The following is a 23,183-nucleotide window of genomic DNA, read 5'->3' on the forward strand; positions in this document are numbered from 1 at the left end:
AGGATTGTGGACCGGGAACCTAGGCCCAGAGAGCCTAGGGTGACTTCTCACACCATTTGTTTAAGACGCCCTGGGAAGTGTAATTTCCGCATCCTTGACAATTCTTGGTATGTGGCCAGCTCTGGACCTTGTCTTCCAAGAAACTGACCAGGTCAAGTGCCTCAGGGGGTAGAAAGATGCAGAAGATAGAGAACTAAATGGAGAAAGCTGGTTGCTCATTTCTCATTTTCTGCAATGATGCTATTAGATATCTTTGGAGAATGGACATTTGCCTACAGCTATTACTGATTTATAGTTAAGAGAATTTTGATTCAGTTGGAGTTTGGGGCTTAAGACATAACTAAATGCTAGTTCGTTTCCACAGTCCAAGGGAACAAGATAAATTAAGGTTTGAAAGATATCAGGTGATGGAGATTTAAATTGTGGCTACAGTATAGTCTACTTGACTCTGTCTTTGGCACTACTTACGCTCCTTGGGTGATCTTTTTTTAAATACCAAATCACTTGGGTGAATCTTAGCATTGTTAGTGACTATGCTCCACCCCCCACTCCAAATGACCTTTTTGATAGAATTCAACAGAGATCGAAAAGATAGAGGTAAAAGAGACCTCTACCTTGAAGCATACCTGTGTTATAGTTTGGCTGGTCCATTTTAAAGGAAGGAAATGAAAATCAGGATGTGTTCTGTCCACTCTAGGGTAGAAAGGTAAACTGGGCCTTGGAAAACCAACTCTTGCTGCCTGTCACCTGAGACAGCATGGTGTCAAGAAAAAAAACATGTAAAAGTAGTTTACAAAGGGGTATGTCTCCTTTCCAGTAGAGGAGCTCATCTGGCAAATGGAGTTCATAGTATACACGTATGTTTGCTTTGGGAGAGGAGAGGTGACCTCAGTTCCTCTGTAAGCTGTTGCTGAGTTAGAGTGAGAGCACTGAGGCTCCCAGCACTGAGGTGACTGCCAGATGTGAGTGTACCTTTAACATTTCTGCTGTGTCTTGCCTGTGATGCACTCTGCTTGTTTTATCTCTAAGGATCCTTCACAGACACTGGCAAAGAGTCATAATTGTATCAGTGTCCTGGATTCTTCTCTTTCTACTACCAATAATCATATTGCAGGCTGAATCGTCAGGAAGCTTTTCAGGTTGTTTGTGGGCTATGTATGCTCTTAATAGGAGCTAGACTCTATGGTCTTCAGTCAGAATTATGTTGCAGCAGCAGGTTTCATTTTGGTGCATTGCATTGTAGGGTTACTGTTGTGGAGATGCAGAGGTATGGGTTGGATCTGTAGGTCTGCTGAATAGCTGTACTAAGATTAATATGTCAGAGTCCACTTGGAGGGAGGTTGGTGTCTTTCTGGGGCCTGTCATCAGTCCTGACCTGTTGAATATTTTTTTGTGTGTCTTAAGGTAAACCATGAAAGGTAGGTTTTGTAGCTGACATGAAGTTGAGAGGTCTAGCTAACATGCTGATTGACAACATAAAGCTTTTGGTGTAAAGCTTTTAAGGCTTTATGAGGAAAGGATAAAAATACTGATATTGGGAGAAAAGGCATTGTAGTGGATATAGCATAAAAATAGATATGGACAGACCTAGCTTTTATTTTTAGTGCTTTCTTTAACTTTGCTTGGATAACTTAATATCCAGGCTTTTCACTGAAATTAGTTTGGTAAAGAGTTGCGTAGTTAAGCTCTTTATTCAGTTTTATAAATCATGCTCCTGCCAGATGGGAAATGGACCCTTGCTTTTGTAGAAATAATACAGTTTCAAGCTTTGGTAAGGAGCTTTTCACTTCTTTCTCTTACCAAAAAGGTTACTGGTTCATAACTCATGGTTTCAATTTCAAAGCATAATTTTGTTCCCTTTGTGACCCAGTTAACTTCTATATAATATTTTATATTTGTGAATATAGTATATTTTAGTAAACAACTTTTATTGTAGTATAAAATTAATTGTAAAATGTGATTCATTGCCTAAGCATTCTATTGCATTTATTATTCTGAGGTAGAAAATGAAGCATATGCAGGTGGTATACAAAATGTGACAATAATTCATATTTAGATAAATATTTTAGGTGGGTTCTTTCATTGTAATGGTTGTAAACAGATTGATTCATATTTTAGCTCAGATGAAATTAATTGTGAAATACTCCTTGAAATATGCTGATTCATTAAGAGTTGTTTTGTTTTGTTTTAAAGGAAAATAGAAATAGTGCAGTTTGCTAGCCGGACACGCCAACTCTTTGTTCGATTATTAGCTTTAGTAAAATGGGCTAATAATGCTGGCAAAGTGGAAAAATGTGCGGTGAGTTAAACTTTCGACTTTATTTTATATAAAATAACTTTTTGGAATGTTAACTTGTAATAGGCATAGTTTCTAATTTTAACTCTATCTGCTGATATGTTTTCAGAGACATTACTTATATGAGTAATCATTTCTGTATGATAATGTATATATCTGTAAAAACTTATTTTTTGTTTATGGACCTAATCAGAGAAAAAAAGTAGACCATATCTGGAGACATTAAATATGAGACTGGATATAAAGGAGGAAAATGGTTAGTTTACATTTGTATGATTTTTTAGAGTTTACAAAATATTCCCTAAATTTTGCCTCTTGATTTCTTGACAACCCTTTGAGAGTGGCAGAGTCTGTATTCTCTTTTTATTTTACAGATAAGGAAATAAGGTTCCTAGAAGTTAAATGGCTTTTTCAGGGCCACAGAACTGACAATAGCATTTATCTGTCCCTTTATTTATTCACTGGGGCTTCCTTGGTGGCTCAGACAGTAAAGAATCCACCTGCAAAGCAGGAGACCCAAGTTCGATCCCTGGGTTGGGAAGATCCCTTGGAGAAGGGCATGGCTACCTACTCTTGTATTCTTGCCTGGAGAATTCCATGGACAGGGGAGCCTGGTGGACTACAGTCTGTGGGGTCGCAAAGAGTCGGACATGACTGAGCGACTAACATACTTGTTTATTCATCTGTTCATTCTCTAGACCTTTATTCTTTATTGCACACAAGGCATAAAGACATGGTGGATTGAGAGTTGAATAAGACATAGTCCCTGCCGTCAAGAAACTCGTGGTCTTTTGACTGTTGGGTCACTTTTTTGAATTCAAAAGGGTGACCTGTAGTGAAGTTTACCAAAGATGCTAAAATATGCCCACCACACACCCGTCCTCAAAAGTTTTAAGCTATGTTCAAGAAGGGTTAAGGAGTTCCTATTGGAAAGGGTAGAGTAATTATAATAAAGTGAATAAAATCCTAAAATGATGAGAGCATGTATTAATCCACATTAATTGAAGTCAATTCTCCAGATCCAGCTCTGCAAGGCCAAGTAGCCTTCTAGCCACCGTAGGAAAAGTGGATAGATTCTCTAAGTGAACTTGACATTGATGCTCAGCTTCTTTTTTCTCTTTCAGTTATGTAATGACATTTAAAAGTTTTATCAGTTTTTATAGGTGCAAGTTCAAAAAAAGCTTATACTGGATAAATTATATTCAGATCATTTTCAAATTCTGAATTTACCAGGTTTCCTAGATAAATTAAAATCAGCTACTCAGTGTAGAGGTAATTTATTTTTTAAACCTGACAAGCTAAGTTGAAATATTTTTATAGTAACTGTATTTTCAGATTTATTAGGGTTTGCATATTCCATAAAGTTTCACTTCATAAAGAAATCTATAACACAATTGTATTTCTGCCCATGACTTTCTGAAATATCTCCTCAATTTTAGCCCAGTGAATTTGATATCTTCAGTTTCACTAAGTTCCCCTATCATTAGACAGAAAGCTTATGTGAAAATTGCTAAAGTGAAAGGAAAAGAGGTTATGAAGAAGTTGAGAACTTAAAATTCTAGAATAATATATTTTTTGAAGTTAAAAGAAGACTTATTTCTAGCCACAGATTTTTTTGTCTCTAGGAGTAAGCTGATATCATCCTTCTATATAACATTGGTCAAAGAGGGAGGATATCTTGTACCATATATTGAGTTTTTTTAATGGGGGAAAAGTCCTTTTATTCATCTGTCTGTTGGTTTGCTTGGTAAATTAGTTTGTAGACAGAAAGTCTTTGTACACTGTAAAGCGTCATTCAAAGAATACTTTTTTTTAATAAAGATGAATAAACTGGCTTATTTCAAGCTTATTCATCAGAAAGTTTACAATTTGTTTCATTGTTTTTGGAAATTTGGGCACCAAGCCTAATGAATCTATTTTAGCCAAAATGAAGAAGCATGGTATAGTATTTCTGAAAAGTCCCAACGTTTCTTTTCAATAGTTAATTTGGGGTAATCTTTTCCTAAAGATATTCAAACTTTCAGTGAAGAATTAGGTATTACTGAAGTATATAAAATCCAAGTGTTCAATTTTTCAAATCCAGTGTTAAATCCCTAATTATACCATGGGTCTTTAAATTACCTGTTTGATACTACTGAGCTATATGTTGATAAAATAATATCAAGCAAAATCTAAAACTCTTGGTTTTGATATTGAGCCATATTGTATTCATCTTTCATTAATTCATAGTATTTTCCTATTAGTTTTTTGAACTGACTGTCACAGTAAGTCATATTCTGAATAAAGTCTCATATTGAACTTTATACATAACGTTTCAGTATTTTTGTTTTGTGAATGTAGATACCATTGTGCTTTTGTCAAGAATAAAGTCCATTAACTGGAGAATTAGAGGATTATTCACATATTGACACTTGGTGTTCTCAACTTAATGATTATTTAACTAGACTCATTAGAGGTTCTTAATAGATAATGATCTTTAGCCATGCCAGACATATTAAGTGTTTGGCTGAGTGTATAAATACATGGTTTATAGAACTCTGACTAATGGTAAAACAATCTGGATAATGTTCTAGCTAAGAAAAAGAAAAGTTTCTCTCTTTGAGCTTTTTTAAAAGCAACATTAAGGTACAATTCACATACCATACAGGCTCCCCATTTAAAACGTACAATTCTGAGAATACCTGGTGGTCCAGTTGTTAGGACTCTGCACTTCCACTGCAGGCGGCACAGATTCGATCCCTGGTCAGGGAACTGAAATCCCACAGACTATGTGGTGTGGCCAAAAAACAATAATAAAAAAGTGTGCAATTCAGTGGTTTTTAGTATATTCACAAATACGTGCAACCATCACCACAGTCAGTTTTAGAAAATTTTCAAATTGTTACCCTTTAATTGTCACCCCAAGTACCCCCCAGCCCTAAGCAGTCTCTGCTGTCTCTATAGATATGCCTCTTCTGAATATTTACATATAAATGGAATCATAATATATGGTATTTTGTGATTGTCTTCTTTCATTTAGCATAATGTTTTCAAGGGTCTTCCATGTTGTACCATGTATCAATACTTCATTTTTATAGCTGAATTGTATGGATCTACTGCATTTTGTTTTTCATCCATTAATGGACTTTTTGGTTGTTTCCAGTTTGGGGCTATTATGAATAGTGTTGGTATAAACATTCATATACAAGTTCCTGTGTGGGCATGTGTTTTCATTTCTCTTGGGTAGATAACCTAGGAGTGGAATGGTTGGATCATATGGTAACTGTATATTTAGTAATCATTTGAGAAACTGTCAGACTATTTTCGAAAATAGTCATCAGCAATGTAAGAGGGTTCCAGTTTCTCCATGCCAACACCTGTTATTGTCTGACATTTTGGTTCTAGCCATCCTAGTAGGTGTGAAGTGGCACCTCACTGTGTTTTTTGTTTGCATTTCTCTGATGACTAGTGATATTGAACATCTTTTCATGTGCTTTTGGCCATTTGTATATTTTCCTCAGAGAAGTGTCTATTTGGTGCTCAGTTAAAAATTTTAAAGGAGTTTATTATTAATCATTTCAAAAGCTGGTATGTGAGTACCTAAAAAAAGAACATGGTGATCATTAGGGACCTATATGGATTCACTAATAAGTAACTCAAAACTTAACTTTTATTTTTATTAATTTGATTTCTAAGTCAAAGAAATACAGCTGGCCTAGTTTATTTTGAGTTGAGCACGGCCATTGAGAGAGTTTCGTTAATTACGCACATTTAAGGTGGAGCAGTGTAGGCCGGATAAACTGTGACACCCCACGAGGATTGATGCACATCTTCCTGGAGGGAAATCATTAGGATTCTTTGGCTTAAGCATTTTTACAGTGTCCTGAGTGAGTGGAGAATTGGGATGACCTAAATCTGAGTAAAAACCAGTAACAGAAGTTGAAAGAAGCAGGATTCAAAATGATTTTCAATTCAGTTCAGTCGCTCAGTCGTGTCCGACTCTTTGCGACCTCATGAACTGCAGCACGCCAGGCCTCCCTATCCATCACCAACTCCCGGTGTCTACCCAAACCCATGTCCATCGAGTCAGTGATGCCATCCAACCATCTCATCCTCTGTCGTCCCCTTCTCCTCCTGCCCCCAATCCTACCCAGCATCAGAGTCTTTTCCAATGAGTCAACTCTTCGCATGAGGTAGCCAAAGTATTGGAGCTTCAGCTTAAACATCAGTCCTTCCAATGAACACCCAGGATTGATCTCCTGTAGGATGGATTGATTGGATCTCCTTGCAGTCCAAGGGACTCTCAAGAGTCTTCTCCAACACCACAGTTCAAAGCATCAATTCTGCGGCTCTCAGCTTTCTTCACCGTCCAACTCTCACATCCATACATGACCACTGGAAAAACCATAGCCTTGACTAGACGGACCTTTGTTGGCAAAGTAATGTCTCTGCTTTTAAATATGCTATCTAGGTTGGTCATAACTTTCCTTCCAAGGAGTAAGCGTCTTTTAATTTCATGGCTGCAATCACCATCTGCAGTGATTTTGGAGCCCCCCCAAATAAAGTCTGACACTGTTTCCACTGTTTCCCCATCTATTTCCCATGAAGTGATGGGACCAGAGGCCATGATCTTAGTTTTCTGAACGTTGAGTTTTAAGCCAACTTTTTCACTCTCCTCTTTGACTTTCATCAAGAGGTTCTTTAGTTCTTCTTCACTTTCTGCCATAAGGGTGGTGTCATCTGCATATCTGAGGTTATTGATATTTCTCCCGGCAATCTTGATTCCAGCTTGTGTTTCTTCCAGCCCAGCATTTCTCATGATGTACTCTGCATAGAAGTTAAATAAGCAGGGTGACAATATACAGCCTTGACGTACTCCTTTTCCTATTTGGAACCAGTCTGTTGTTCCATGTCCAGTTCTAACTGTTGCTTCCTGACCTGCATACAGGTTTCTCAAGAGACAGGTCAGATGGTCTGGTATTCCCATCTCTTTCAGAATTTTCCACAGTTTATTGTGATCCACACAGTCAAAGCAGAGTAGAGGCATGCTTCAGGTTCAGGATGAGAAAGGGGACCTTACTTGAAGGAGATTGATGCACAGAAGATCAAGTCCTTTTAGTTAACTTCAAGGTTGCTATGTGGTTACAGTGTCGTGGCTCCTGATGTTAGAAGTGAGTGTTGGTGGTATTTGTAGGACTCCCATTTTACTAGTCATGGAAGGTAGCATTGCTACAGGGCTATGCTGGTCTTAATTGAAGAGTTAGAAAAAAAGTTTTTTGTTCCAGCTTCTCTGATTATTGACTATCTTTGAGCAAGTGTATAAACCTCAGCCTCAAGTTTTTCATCTCTTAAGGTGATGGTAATTAACTGTTTTTTGTCTATTTCTTAGAGTTGTAAAAATCAGATAATAAGTGTGGGAATGCTGAGAAAATGTAGGGCATTGTGTGAGCCTGATGTGTTATTAATTCTGGATACTATATTTTAAGTTGATCACTGATAAACTGGACCATTTCCAAGCAGTGGACTAGGGATGGTAAGTCAGGAATTTGGAGATGTGAAGACTCATTGATATGGTTTGGAATGTTCAGCTTGAAGATAGAGTGCGGCTTCCCCTGTTTGAAGGACACGAGAGACTTTTAAGTATTGTTCCAGAAAGGAATTAGTTTTCAGCTTCTGGATGAACTCTGTTGGTTTAGGCACACCTGTGAAATGCATTGAGTAGAGAACTGATGGAAAGGTTTTCTGTATCGGGCATGAAGTTGGCCTAGATCTCATAATGGGCAATGTTTACTGAGCATTTTATATGTTCTAGGCACTGTTCTAAAGGTTTCATATGCATAAACTCTTAATCCTTGGAACAAACTTATGAGAGGGAGGAAACCATCTCCATTTTATATTGAAAAAACGGAGGCACAGAGAGGAAGTAACTTGCCCAAGGTTACAGGGCTAATAAGTTGCAGAATTAAAATTGAGACCAAGGCAGTCTGGGTTCAGGAGTTCATGCATTTATATCTACCTTATTACCAGTCAACTCTAGAAGTCTGTAAGAGAAAAAGCATTTTATTCTATTTATTTTTCCTAACTTGTCATATGTATGTCTAATGTTAAGGATGGAGAAATGAATTGGGAAACCTTTTATTTAAATTGATAGAAAATTAGTGGTTTTTAAAACTATTTCTTCTTTCCTCAAATTACTGGAAAATTTTTTGATGAAATATTTTGACGTATGGAAAAGCTATATTATTTCTTAAGGTTTACTTTGGAATCAATAAATGATACATGAAGTGAAAGGTGGCTAGTTTCCAAAGAAGCTTAATGCGTTTACCTTTTGCTTTAAAGATGATCTCAAGCTTCTTAGATCAGCAAGCCATCCTGTTTGTGGACACTGCAGATCGCCTGGCCTCGTTAGCTAGAGATGCTCTGGTCCATGCACGCCTGCCTAGTTTTGCCATCCCATATGCTATTGATGTACTGACTACTGGGTCTTATCCACGGCTGCCAACCTGCATTAGGGTAAGTGTGTTCCCACCCCCACCCCCCCAAAATTGAAGACTTTGGCATTAGATTCTAGAATATTAATAAGTAGCCCAGTCCAAAAAAAAAAAAAAACACCAACTGTTCTGTGTTTTAAAATAACTATTTCATGTAGTTTGTTTTTTCTAATTAAAATTTGGGGGAAGGGAGGTGTTGAAATAAATTGGAGCCAGAACATGAGTAGCTATCAAAATGAGTTATATATTCATTTAGGTGAGAGTGAACAGAATTGCAAAGGTAACATCTATTTCAGATGTGAAAATATGGCACACTAGTTGCTTTTCGGAAGTGTTTTTTATAAAATTTGTTGTAGTTGTTTATTCACTTGGTGCTATTCACTTGGTGCTATCGTATTTTATACTTCTAAGAAGTGGTAGAAATCATCTAGTGACATTAAGTTGGTTTCATAAATAGAGCATGAAGAAGATTGTGTTGCATTATTATCTTAGCCGGTCGACTGGTGAAATCATTGATACTCTAATACGTGATAGTAATGGTCACTATTATTGGATATAGACTGCAGAAATGAGTGTTGAGATTCTCTCGGGTAAAGTAAGAAAATACTGTGTTAGGGCAAGTGCAGGTAAAAATTATGTCTCTTTGTACATTATTTCTAAATCACTTGAACATTTTTGTAGGATAAAATTATTCCTCCAGACCCAATTACCAAAATTGAGAAACAAGCTACACTTCACCAGCTGAATCAGATTCTTAGACATCGGCTTGTAACCACGGATCTTCCTCCTCAGTTAGCAAATCTTACAGTTGGTATGTGCTTGGAATATATTTTTAAAGAATTGACTTGTTAGAATATTTTTAAAATCAGCTTTGGGGAGTTTTATCTTTTAAAATATCATTATGAAGTCTTTACCTACAATTTTGGTGGTGTTTGAAACCGTAATTTGTGCCATATCATTTCACTGTATCTGGAAATACAGTGGTGGTACTTGAAGCTGAGGAGAGGGCAAGATCACCTGGGGCTGGAGGAGAGCCTGGGTCCTAGAGTTGAGCCTCAGTGTTGTTCCTTGATGTTTAGAAGAGTTGCCTTTGATTTCTTGATGACCTGGAAGCTGGCTACTGTTAATGCAGGAAAAACTGAATTGTTTGAACACTTATGAAAGAATCTTCAATCTATTTAAAATTTCTTGTGAGCAAGACGGAAAAGTTCTAGGTTAGCAGGAGGAGGCTGCTTATTTTCTAGCAAAGTAGACTTCTTTTTCTTCTTCTAAAAGCAAATGGCCGAGTGAAGTTTCGAGTTGAAGGAGAATTTGAAGCCACCTTGACTGTGATGGGAGATGACCCTGATGTTCCGTGGCGTCTTCTCAAGCTAGAAATTCTAGTTGAGGATAAGGAAACAGGAGGTAAATCATAAATACTGATTTAAATCATAAGTATTGATTTAAATGTTGGATGTTTTTATGTTATTGATACATTCTTACAGAATAATACATGTGTTTAGCAATTTATCCTGTAATTTGAAACAGATTTTATGATAATCATAACTCACTACTAACCACAAAGGTTTCAGTGTTTCTATAGTATAATCAGTAGTTTTCATAGATAAGTTCAGTTGTTTTTTTTTTTTTTAACTTATCATTAGTGAGTATACTCTTCCTTAGTTGGTCTATGACACAGTCTGGACACTTATCTAAGTAACCACCTTCTTTTTTCCTGCCAATGGAAGATGGGCGAGCCTTGGTTCATAGTATGCAGATCAACTTTATCCATCAACTGGTACAATCTAGGCTCTTTGCTGATGAGAAACCTCTTCAGGACATGTACAACTGCCTGCGTATCCTTCTGAAATTTGAGCCCTGTATTTGTGAAGAATTTGTATACCTCCACCCCCAACACACTTCCCTGGTGGCTCAGTGGTAAAGAACTCACTTGCCAATGTGGGAGATGTAGGTTCAATCCCTGGGTCAGGAAGATCCCCTGGAGGAGGAAATGGCAACCCACTCCAGTATTCTTGCCTGGGAAATCCAATGGACAGAGGAGACTGGCGTGCTGCAGTCCATGGGGTTGCAAAAGAGTCGGACATGACTAAGTGACTAAACAACAACATCCCCCAGCACACACATGTTTCCATTTGCCTCTAGTCCTGAACTGGAGCAGCTTAAACTCTCTCCCTTACCCTTTCAGGGTGGAAAGGGGCTTGGGAACTGGCCAGTATAAAGAATAATGGTAGATCTATTTTTTTTTTTTTTAAATCAAGCTTTTCACTTTACTGTTGACTTTGCAGGTAAAAATTTTAAATAATGAGGTACAAATAGTACTCTTTGGAGAGAAGAAATAGTACTATTTGGTCTACCTGTATTCCCTAAACTATGATGAATTAAGGGGTAACCTGGACCTTATGTTTTGTTTATATTGGTTCAAAATTAAATGTAAAACCTTTTTCTAAAATTATGTCACAAATTGCACCTCCTTTTATATACATCACTGGAGAAATATAATGGTCAACTTTTGGGGAACAGAGCATTTGTTATATGAAGTTTTCTTATACTTCTTTGGCTCTTGTAGTAATATATTAGATTTACTTAACGAGATCCATCAGATTCTTTCTGCTTATCACTTCAGTTAGAAGTGCTACATTCTCAAACTCTAATGTTAATCCGAGAGCGGTGGGGAGACCTTGTACAGGTGGAAAGGTATCATGCAGGAAAGTGCCTCTCCCTCTCAGTTTGGAAGTAAGTAAAGTTGATTCTGCTGGGGTCATGCCATGACTGTAAATACTCTGTGTTTCTCCTTTTCTCTCATGCATCTGATTTACTGTATGTATCTATATATCTAGCGACCTGAATTTGTATGGTAAGGTCCCATGGTATCATAAACCACATAGGACATCCATAATGAGCACCTTTCTTAGAACATGGCATGTTTTAAATATGTAGATATTTGTCTGTTTGTACTAAAACTTACTATTCTTAAAAGATTAGATTACTGTAGCTTCAAACCAGATTGCTAAAAGACCAGTAGGTTAAATTACTGGGTATCATTTTTTTAAAAATCCTTGCCAGTCACAGTGTTATATTTTGAATTGTACTTTTTACAAATTTTTGGGGAAAGTCAGTTATCAGGCTTATAATCCTCTCTTCTCCATTTGAACTTTGCTTGATTTTCATTTTCTGTAAAGGAATCAGAGGTGAATAGGCACCACTTAGAGACAGTTTGTTTTGTTTGGGGATTTTTTTGTGTGTGTATGTGTTTTTAATTCTATGTGTATTTTTTTTAATGTAGTAGATCATATTGTGTTGGATTACAGAATAGCTGTCTTCCTAATATTAATATTCCCTCAACAAAGAGTGAGGGCCTGCCATGTTCTAGGCTTTGGATAAGGTGCGCAGTAGACTCTTTTATTCCAGAAGTTAACAGATTGTTGGAAAAAATTCTTAATATTAATTCTTAATATTCTTTTTTCTCTTTAGTCAACAGGTTCTTGGGAGAAAAACAGGGACAGCATCTGTTCACAAAGTTACAATTAAAATTGATGAGAATGATGCCTCCAAGCCTTTACAGATTTTTCATGATCCCCCTTTGCCAGCTTCTGATTCCAAATTAGTAGAAAGAGCCATGAAGGTAAAAGAACTCAATATATTTTAATATTGGCTTGATTAAATGAATATAACGTAACTTATCATTTCTACTTAAGCTTTTAGCACAAATTCTTTAAAATACCTAATGGTTCCTAAAACCCTTTATGAAACTTATTTTAAATGAATGTTATGCTGGTAGGTTTGTTGTGGTTGTTTTAACATCTAATATGGTAAGGTATAATTTTTAAGATATTCTTTCAAATTTTGTAATTTAGATAGATCACCATTTTAATTTTTGTTAGGATCTGCCATTTAATCACTGTGATAACTATAATTAACAGTGTCTTGATCTGTACTTGCCAGATGTTAACTGTAGCCTTTAAGCTATCAATACCGTTGTTTACGTTTGCTTTCTTTTATTGGTTAACACTTCATCAGTGTGATTCTAAAAGGAAGTATCTTGAAGCATAGTAATCTACTCTCAGACTTTTAAAGTAAAAATGTTTGAATTGTACATACGATTCTGTTCTTGTTTATGCAGATTGATCATTTATCAATAGAAAAACTCCTGATTGACAGTGTCCATGCACGAGCTCATCAGAAGCTTCAGGAACTGAAGGCCATTCTTAGAGGCATCAATGCTAATGAAAACTGTAGGTTCTTTTAAATTGACATTTCTGGGGCTTTCCAGGTGGTGCTAGTGGTAAAGAACTCGGCTGCCAATGCAAGAGGCATAAAGAGATGTGGGTTCAATCCCTGGGTAGGAAAGATCACCTGGAGGGAGGGCATGGCAACCCACTCCAGTATTCTTACCTGGAGAATCCCATGGACAGAGGAGCTTGATGGAAGCAACTTAGCATGCATGTCTTTCTTTTGTTTAAATTAGCATCTGCTTTTATTTTATGAAGAGTCTTTTTTAAAATGACTTTTTAAAAAAATAAATAAATAAATAAAATGACTTTTTTTCCCGATGTACTGATTTTGTTGTAAAAGCTGGGCATTTCTGCCTTTTAATTTATGATCTATCAAGATTGTCCTAATTTTCCCCTTACTTTCTTCTTTCTCATTTAGTTTGACCTTATTTTTGAAATGTATGCATATTGACTCTCCTTAAAACTTCCCTATTGAAACAGAAGCTAACATAACATTTTAATATGAATCTCATTCTTCTAATTTTTCTTCTAAAAGGTTAATAAGGCAGCTTTGCAAATATTTATAATGTGTTTATAAAATATGCCTCTTTGAAATGAAGCTAATTTATCCCATGTCTTTAAAAAACTTTTTTTGAATTGTTAATATATCAACAGGGTTCAAAATAAGAAATACAGGTGTGCACACAGTGAAAAATCTTCTAATTACCTAGTATATTCGGAGCATTAGGAGACGAATGGTCAGTCATTTAGAAAGTAAGTGCTTTCATTCTAGGAATACAGTTTCCAGTATCATGATGAGAACATTTACTATCCCAGCCCCAATTATTTTTGACTGGTATTACCTTGTGCCCACAGTATTTTCACAATCTTAATTTTTCTAATTTTAATTTCAAATTTTTCAAAATAGTATCATTGGGATTGTAAAAAATTGGAGTTTGTGATCTTTTGATAGGCTCTGATTTACTTTAGTATCATCTGTAAACAAGGCTTAGTAAGTTAAAAAAAAACTCAGTATGATTACCTGGGGGATATTTAAATTACTTTGAAAACTGGACTCTGAAAATGTGTTTACTTGGGAATCAGTTTGTGTGTTTTTCGAGGAAGTTGTGAAGATTTTTCTTTAGTAGCACTTTGTAGCGATACCACTGCTTGAGTAGTCAGAAGATGTTGGTATAGCTGCTCATGTGCTCTTGAACAAGTCACTTAAATTCTTTGGGCCTCATTCTCCTCATCTGTATTTGAGGATGTTACTCCAGGCTCTTCCTGGATCTCTAATTATAGTAGGAGTATACTATAGCAGTGGTTTTCAATCCCTGTGAGTCTGTTGAGTCCTCAGTGTTAGAGAAGGGTGCTTTGGAGACTAAGTTTTGAAGGAGAGGAAAGGATCTTGCATGTGGGGTTTGGCCCCTGAGCCCTACTTGAATCAGAGCAGTTCTGGAAATGAGGAAAAGGTTTGCTGACCCACCATTTTAGGACATATGGTTTAAGTTTCTTTTTTTAATTCATGTTCATGCGTTCATACACAGCGTAGCCTCATTTGATCACTTTTGTGATGGGAAAGCATGCTTTAGTCAGATCCTTTGCTGGGACGGGGGGCCATAGTCTGTTCTGGGAATCCCTTAGTGCAGTTACCCTTCATTAGCTGTCTTTTCTTCCAACTCCTTACTAGGATAAGCCGAGGAAATCAGTCGCTTGGAGAATGGAGCATTTCAAGAAAGGGCTAAGGGAGAGCACAGACTGAAGATTTTGGACAGCCCAAGGGGTAGTGTGTGGTTTCTTGAGGGTGGGAGATAGGGGTGAGATAATCTTAGGGGGGAGTAGGCAAGACTTGGAGAGAAATTTTTAAAAGGCAATGTAAGGCACTGAAGGTAACTTGTCCTGTGGCCCCTTCTTAGCATCACCTGACTCGAGGAAGCCAGGGTGCTCTCCCTTGAGTTGTCCTGTCAGCGCCAGATTCAGGGTCTTGAGATCAGTTTCAGAAGCTGTGAACCACGCACAGCAGTTCCTAATGGGGCTTAATTGCTTCTCTTAGTCTTCCCACTTTATATTACTGTCTGTTGGTCCATTCCTCTTGTCCTCAGTAAACAGGGAGAAATGAAAGAGGAGATGTGTGTATATTCCTGCTGCGGGAAAAAGTAGTGTGCAGCCTGGTCATCTGCACAGCCTTTAATTGTCTCTTTATAAGTTTCTCCGTTAAAACCTGTTGCCTTTAAATGCTCAGGGCCTTACATATTTTATCAGTATTTTCTGTAAAGAAAAATACAGACACTGGCAACCATAAAATATGTTCAGAGATATATATGAATATATTTTCTGTTAATATCTTTTGGACTGTGTTCTCTGTATTCTTCTCTGATTCCCTGTTGTTTCAAAAATATTTAATTTTGTTAATTAGATTGAAATTATAGTTGTTATCCCAATTGTCAGTTAATTTTACTCCATTACTACACTTTAAAAATAGTTTTGCTGAGACAAGGGCTCAGGGCCGGGGCAATGGGATGACCCAGAGGGATGGGATGGGGAGGGAGGTGGGTGGGGGGTCCAGGAAGGGGAACACATGTAAACCCATGGCTGATTCATGTCAATGTATGGCAAAAACTATTACAATATTGTAAAGTAATTAGCCCCCAACTAAAATAAACAAATTTATTAAAAAATAAATAAATTAAAAAAAAATAGTTTTGCTGTAAAGAATGCCTTCCTATCCTATTAGGATTTAAGAGGTACAGATGTGTTTTAAAAATCAACAAGTCTGCTTCAAGTCTGTAAGCACTTTAAAAATTTTTCATGCTAGTTTGAATACAGAATATTGTAAAAGAAATTCTTGTTTGTGCCTTTTTGTCCTGTTTTTTTGTTTGTTTGTTTTAGGTGAGAGTTAAGCTGGACCTGCATGTTAAAGATTTGTATGCAAATGCATTAGATATACTTGAAAGCAGTTAGTTTTCATCTGATTAAATATGTTTCCTGTAATCTTTTTTGCTTTAGTAATTTGTATAGACAGTACCAATGGCAACACCTCCCATTTTACTTGTTGCAGATTATATAGCGGGAGGTTTTGGTTTCTTCCTTTGGTTCAGAAAGGAATAGAGATAATGTACATTATTGAGCACTTTGCTTTTCAAAGCACCCTTACAAGCTTGTCATTGCTTCTTCCTGAGAACCCATGGTGTGGACAGAAAGATGTCTTTGCTCTTCTTTAATGAAGTAGCATGGAGAAGTCACCCCTGGTGAAAGGCTGAGCCTACATTACCACTCTCCTCACTGCCTGCCTGCCTTCTGCACTGTAGTTTTAGAGGAATGTGGTAACCAGGAGAGCATATTCCTTTTGCACGTCATCAGTCTGATTAGCACACGGTGGGTGTGCTTTCAGTACTTTGCTTCCCTACTGGATTTTGTTATGCTAACTTGTGAGATTAAGGAGCAAGTTAATTGGGCCTGGTGGAAATACTTCGAAACTCTAGAATGAGTATTGGGAATTTGTGTAGTAGTTTGCCTCTGTTCTTATTTTATCTGTGACTTAAAAACGAGGAACATAAATAACTTGAAAAAACTTTGCCCTATATAATAAAAAATGCTTAAAAGCTTCAAATGTTTTTTAAATATATGGGCCCTAATTGCCAGAAAAATCTCTCTTTATGAAAAATGGCATTAAAAATATTTAGGTTGTGAATGAAATTTACTTTATTTACCAAACAACTTTTTCCCCCCACTATATCAAAAAGGGACTTCCCTGGTGGTTCAGATGGTAAAGAATCCACCTGCAATGCAGGAGACCTGGGTTCAATCCCTGGGTTGGGAAGATTCCCTGGAGAAGGGCATGACATCCTACTCTTCAGTATTCTTGCCTGGAGAATCCCCTGGAGAACGGACAGAGGAGCCTGGTTGGTTACAGTCCATGGGGTTGCAAAGACACGACTGAGCAATCAAGCACACATATCAAAAAGAAAATCCTTAAAATTAGCTTATTAGTAATTACCAACTGAAAGAAAGCAAAGCTAGAACACACCTCATTGATAAGGTTAAATTTTTATTAGCTATTTTAACCTTTTTTAAGGAATCTTGGAGGCTTTTTTTTTTTTTGGCTGTAGTATTTGGGATGGTATGTTTATTTCAGGTCACCTTGTAGATTACATTCTTCCTTTGAGTTATTAATTGACATAATAGTACTAATCTAGTTTAGCCAAGTTATGTCTTTCCTCTAACATTCAGATCATTCAGTAGTTGGTTCATTTCTACTTGCTGAGAAATACATATATATTTTGGGGGGGGGGTAATGTTCAGATAGAAATATAATTAACTTTTAACTGTTCAGCTTCCATAGAGATTGCACTTCCAGCTCTTGTTGTTCCTATCTTGGAGCCCTGTGGTAATTCAGAGTGTCTACACATTTTTGTCGACTTGCATTCTGGAATGTTCCAGTTGATGCTTTATGGACTTGGTAAGTTACTAAATGATAGACTCACTCAAAGAAAAATATTTTTAACAAAAGCAGAATAAAAATTTTTGCCATTAGATATTGGGAAGGGTGGTATAAACAGTATATAGAAAGTAGATATGGAAGGAATAACTGGCTGATGTCTGTTCCTTGGGGCCCATTTTAACTCTCTTGTACCAGAAGTTAAACTTCCCAATATGAAGTCCATTCATGTTGTTTCTCTTATGTAAAAGTAATAATGTTGATGGCTGATCTTTTCTTAGATTAACTGTTTTACCACTAATAGTTGGGTGTCATGGAGAAGACTACAATCTAATGTCATTCGTGACTAAAGAACAAATTTATGACAGTATAAACATCTCAAGATGACTTGAATACAGAATCCTGGAGGAAAGGATTTTTTTTTTTTTCTGGTTTAAACACAGTAGAAATTGAAGTTTGATTTCTAGCATGTTCTGTTACCAAGTTGGTGTTCTGAAATAATGAAATACTGGAAACTTAGTGTTTTTGTGTTGCTAATGATATAGTATTCTTGAATATGTTAGCACATTTCCCATTTGAAATTAATTTTAAGCCAGATTTATGAAAATAAAAATCCTTTCTGGTTATATTACATTGCTATAAAGATAGATTTTTCTATGAACTGCTCATGGAAAAAACTGGCCTCACTACTTTGAATTCATCACATTTATGATGGCTATATGATAAGTGACACGTTAGGAAATTGTTCTTCAAAACTTTAATGGTTTTCTTGATAATTAAAATAGTACATACTCATATAAGTAGAAAAACTAAATGTGTAAAAGTGAGAGAAGCAGTAAACAAGTTGCCTGTTGGTAATCATTGTTTTTAAGGGATGTATGCTTGTCTTAGCTCAGGCTGCTATAACAGAGAACCACAGAATGGGTGACTTAAACAACAGAAATTTATTTTCTCACAGTTTTGGAGATTGGAAGTGTGAGATAAGGTTGCCAGCATGGTCAAGTTATGGTAAGAGCTCTCTTCCTGGCTTATAGTTGTCAGCCTTCTTGCTGTGTCCTCACATGGCAGGAAGAGAGAGAGAGAGCAAGCTCTCTGGTGTCTCTTTATAAGGGCACTAATTTTATATGAGGGCCCCACCCTCATGACCTTATCCAAACCTAATTATCTCCCAAAGGCTCCATCTCTAAACACTTATCACATTAGGAGCTAGGGCTTCAACATATGAATTTGGGAGGATGCAATTCAGTCCATGGGCTTCCCAGGTGGCTCAGTGGTAAAGAATCCACCTCCCAATGTAGGAGATGCAGATTTGATCCCTGAGTTGGGAAGATCCCCTGGAGAAGAAAATGGCAACCAACTCCAGTATTCTTGCCTGGGAAATCCCATGGACAGAAGAGCCTGGCAGGCTACAGTCCATGGGGTCACAGAGTCAGACACAATTGACTGAGCACACACACAATTCAGCCCATAGCAGTGCTCTTCTAATTTTTTCTATGCTTTTTTTTTAGTTGAAATCATTTTATATTTTGCTTTTTGTTCAACATTCTTTTTCTTAATATGTGTATTTTATTGAAGTATAGTTGACTTAGTGTTTCAGGTGCACAGCAAGGTGATTTAGTTATACATTTACACATGTATTATTTTTGAAATTATTTTCCATTATAGGTTATTATGAGATATTGACTGTAGCTCCCTGTGCTATACAGTAAACTTTTGTTGCTTGTTGCATATCTATTTTTTTTAAATTAAAAATCTAGCATTCTATTCAACATTCTATTACTAGCATTTTCTCATGTCATTAAAAATTCTAAGTGACATTTAGCAAGCTAATCTTCAGCCAACAGCTCTTGCTTATTTAGTAAGCTAATCTTCAACCAACAGCTCTTGCTTATGCCAGAGATCATTTGTGTTTAATAAACATTTTAATGAAGTTTTATAGTTTTTGTTATTTTTAAGGTTCTAAGTCTAGTAATACTATGAGTTTTAAATACATACACATTTATAATATTAACTAACTAGACTGAGAGTTTGGGTAATTAAAATATGGGCAAAGAATTGAATGTGTTTGTTACTCATTCTTCCTGCTAATGTACACTTGCTATTAATTATCTTAACTATAACTCTCCCTAAATATTAAAGAAGGAAAACAAATTAGATTAATTTATGCCTCATGATGCATTATCGTTTAGCTTTTCTCTAACTCAAAATAACACTACTTTCTGCCTGAAACAGTAACTTTCATTTAAATTTTGGGGTACCTGGATATCTTGTGTCTCGTGTAAGCCATTAATTAATGAAGTGCTTTATGCTATAGACCAAGCCACACTGGATGACATGGAGAAGTCTGTGAATGATGATATGAAACGGATCATTCCTTGGATTCAACAACTTAAGTAAGGCTATTTATTTAGATCAAAACTAAAAATGGAAACTTATTTTGACAAGATACATTTTCTTCCCCATCGTTACTCTTGATCAGCCACTATCCTTAATATTTATGACGTGAAACTTGAGCCCCTTTTGGTACTTAGAATCTAAATTTTCTTGAATTAGGTCTGAGATGGCATTGCTTCATTTCAAATTCCTCTCGAAAGCAAATACAGGTATGAAGGGCATGACACTCAACTTTGATTCCTTGTCATGTTATCTCCTGTATAAGCACTCTACAAATCACTTACACGATGAGTTTTATTATATCTAGTGTTCTGTGCAGTAGATTCTTCCTAGGATAATCTTCATGGTATGAATCAACCAGCTGATACTTTCAGAGTAGTCGTCTGCTTCATTCAGTTTGTCTCAGAATCCTTTGAATGCTTCAGACTGTTAAACTAAATAAAATTGAAAATGAAGCTAGAGATGTTTGAGGTTTCATTACCACCCTGGTACACAAAGGTATCATTATGGCAACTCTTAACAGACTCTTTAAATCAATAAAACAGAATTCCAAGGAATAAAAATAAATATCAGAGATTAAAACCAAACTGACAAATGGTGTGGTGGGGGTGGGGCAGACTGTTCAGTGGGATTTTAATACTTAAATCTTAATAATTCACATCTTGCATAATTTGAGGTTGTTGGGCAGTTCCAGCTGGTAGAAATATAGCCTAAAATCAAGAAGTCAAGTCCCAAAAGCTTTAAACTTATCAAATATGTATCTGTACTTAAACTCACATTATTTATAGGAAAGGTCCCCTGGTTGTCACTTACAATGCTTCTCAGATGATCTTTGATCAGTTTATCACTAATCTATCATGGGACATTAATTTTTTGAAATAACTTTATTGAAATATAATTTGCATAGCATTAACTTCAATTGTTTTAAGTGTACCATTCAATGTCTTGTCATAAATTTACTGAGTTTTGTGACAACCATAACCACAATCCAGTTTTAGAACACTTAAAACATTTCTATTGCCTCAAAAAGATGCTCATTTATAGTTAATCCCCATTCCCAGCCTCACCCCAGGCAACTATGAATCTGCTTTCTGTTTTTGTAGATTTTCCCTTTCTAAACATTTCACAAAAATGGAATCATAAAGTATGTGGTCTTCTGTGACTGGCTTCTTTCATTTAGCATAATGTTTCCAGATTCAACCATGTTGAAGCATGTACCAATTCTTCATTCCTTTTTATGGTTAACTAACATTCCATGGTATGGCTAGGCCACCTTTTATTTATCCATTCATCATTTGATGGACATTTGAAATGTTTCCACTTTTTGATTCTTATGAATAATGCAGCTGTGAGTATTCATGTGCAAATATATGTGTGCACTTTGCATTCCACTAGGAGTGGAATTAAAGAAGCTACCATACTAGTTTCCAAAGTAACTGTACCATTTTACAGCCACATCAAACAGTGTATGAGGGTTTCCATTTCTCTACATCCTTGTCAGCCTTTGTTACTGTCTTTGACCATAGCCACCCTAGTAAGTGTGACGAGTTATCTGACTGTGGTTTTAATTTACATTGTCTAGGGACTGTTAGTATTGGGCATCTGTTCATGTGATTATTTTTTTTAATAATATTCACTGAAAACAAATTCTAGGAAAAAAGAAATGAAAAAACATGTTCAAAATATAAGCCCCAATTTTTTATTAGAGTCGTCATAAAATTGCATTTCAATAAATAAGATCAGAACAAAAAATAATAAAAAAATTCAAAATCTGTACATTTTTCATTGAAAGTATACATGTGTAGACAAGTTACTCATCACTTAAACTTGTTCCACAAAGTCATAACAAAAAAGTTGAGTGAAATAGCAATTCCATATGTGCTCTGAAAGAATATCTTGTATTTATTATTCATATGTTTATAATTTATATATATATTATATTTGTAATATATTTAGAATTTTTAACGTGCAAAGAGCTTGTTTCTGGTTTGTTGTAACTAATCTAAGTTGGATTGGTGATGATAATTATAGGAGATAACGTTTATCTTAAGTGTTTCTGTGCTTTTTTAAAAATAATATACATAGTAGAGATACCAGTCTCACAAAGTATGTTGATAAGACTGGAAGTAGAGATTTGAAAGCAATTTTGACAAGTTCAGGGTATTTGTTTTTAACTGTCTTCCAAAATGAAGTAAGTTTTGGTATATTTTAAAAATTGATCGTCATTCCTTTATTAATAGCCAGTTCTAGCAATTGATCCTGTGAAGCTATAGTTAAATTTGTTTTTTAGTATAAAAAAGCAGTTTCCAGATTTTATACATTTTTGGGGTAATAGTCCTCAAACTGCTTTTAAAATGTTATACATTAACTATGGTTTTACTGCACATAGCTAGCACACATTTTGTATCACATGCAGCTCATCACACAAATGCAACAGCACCCAAACTGGTCTTGTACCCTGTTGTGTGAGACAAGCCGACTGATCATGAGCTTGGATGTTGTGGCATTGTTATATTGCTATGAAAAGCTTCTAAAGGTGTATTTTTACTTTTTTAGTTGTCTCATGGTGGATCAATGAGTTTGTGTACCTATCATTTTACCTTTTTCACATGTTAATATGATATTGGTCTCTAGGATAGATAACCAGATAAAAGGAATGAGAGGGGTGCTACAGTAAAAGCAACAAAGTGAAATCTGGTGGCTTAACTGAGAGAGGAAGGTAATGAACACTTACTGGCACCTGCTAGACATACCCATCACTTTTATATGAGCAGGATAAAAACTCGAACTGGAGATTTCCAGTGATAACCAGGAAAATGAGATACTTTTGTATTTATTTATTGTTCTATTTTGGTTTATAAACACTTCAGGCATTTTATAAAAGATGTTGAGATTAGTTTGTGCTGTTTACAAAGCTTTCATCTCCTATAATAAACTGATACTTTCTCAGCCTTAATACTAGTTGATTCTACCTTATAACTAATTAAGGTCATTCACACTGCAGTTTAAACTCTTTAAAATTAATGGTCCAGTACAAAACTAGAGAAATGATTCATCATTATGGTCATATGTCCTTTTAGTAGTTCAGTTAAGTTTCATATATTAATTGGTTTCTTAGTGAGTTTTAATAATCTATTTGTAAAACAGTAGCACACAGTTAATCAGAAGTCTGTTATTTTGTGATGTGAATGATCTCTTTTAAACTAAGGTTTTGGCTTGGACAACAGCGTTGCAAACAGTCTATAAAACACCTGCCTACAATAACCAGTGAAACATTGCAGCTGTCCAATTATTCAACTCATCCCATAGGAAACCTTTCTAAGAATAAGCTGTTTGTCAGACTTACCCGTCTTCCACAATACTACATTGTAAGT

At 36.0% G+C, this 23,183-nt stretch overlaps 1 protein-coding gene across 19 annotated transcripts in view; it reads left to right on the plus strand.

Moving 5' to 3' along the window:
- Positions 1 to 23,183, plus strand: part of MED14 (mediator complex subunit 14) — a 317,032-nt gene that overhangs the window by 261,099 nt on the left and 32,750 nt on the right. For 5 of the 19 annotated variants that reach the window (XM_081564475.1, XM_081564478.1, XM_081564480.1 and 2 more), the window contains 12 exons: positions 2,171 to 2,299; positions 8,615 to 8,788; positions 9,448 to 9,577; positions 10,042 to 10,170; positions 10,494 to 10,601; positions 11,367 to 11,499; positions 12,238 to 12,388; positions 12,887 to 12,998; positions 16,721 to 16,879; positions 17,311 to 17,436; positions 19,730 to 19,808; positions 23,018 to 23,177. In XM_081564475.1, the coding sequence (XP_081420601.1) occupies positions 8,615 to 8,788; positions 9,448 to 9,577; positions 10,042 to 10,170; positions 10,494 to 10,601; positions 11,367 to 11,499; positions 12,238 to 12,388; positions 12,887 to 12,998; positions 16,721 to 16,879; positions 17,311 to 17,436; positions 19,730 to 19,808; positions 23,018 to 23,177 (1,461 nt within the window). In that variant the 5' untranslated portion in view covers positions 2,171 to 2,299. The remainder of the gene's footprint in view (positions 1 to 2,170; positions 2,300 to 8,614; positions 8,789 to 9,447; positions 9,578 to 10,041; positions 10,171 to 10,493; positions 10,602 to 11,366; positions 11,500 to 12,237; positions 12,389 to 12,886; positions 12,999 to 16,720; positions 16,880 to 17,310; positions 17,437 to 19,729; positions 19,809 to 23,017; positions 23,178 to 23,183) is intronic. The other 14 variants (XM_081564474.1, XM_081564477.1, XM_081564481.1 and 11 more) reach the window with 3 other exon arrangements.

This window comes from Giraffa tippelskirchi, chromosome X (genome assembly GCF_054371585.1).
Source record: "Giraffa tippelskirchi isolate mGirTip1 chromosome X, T2T-mGirTip1v1.2.pri, whole genome shotgun sequence".
Taxonomy (NCBI): Eukaryota; Metazoa; Chordata; class Mammalia; order Artiodactyla; family Giraffidae; genus Giraffa; species Giraffa tippelskirchi.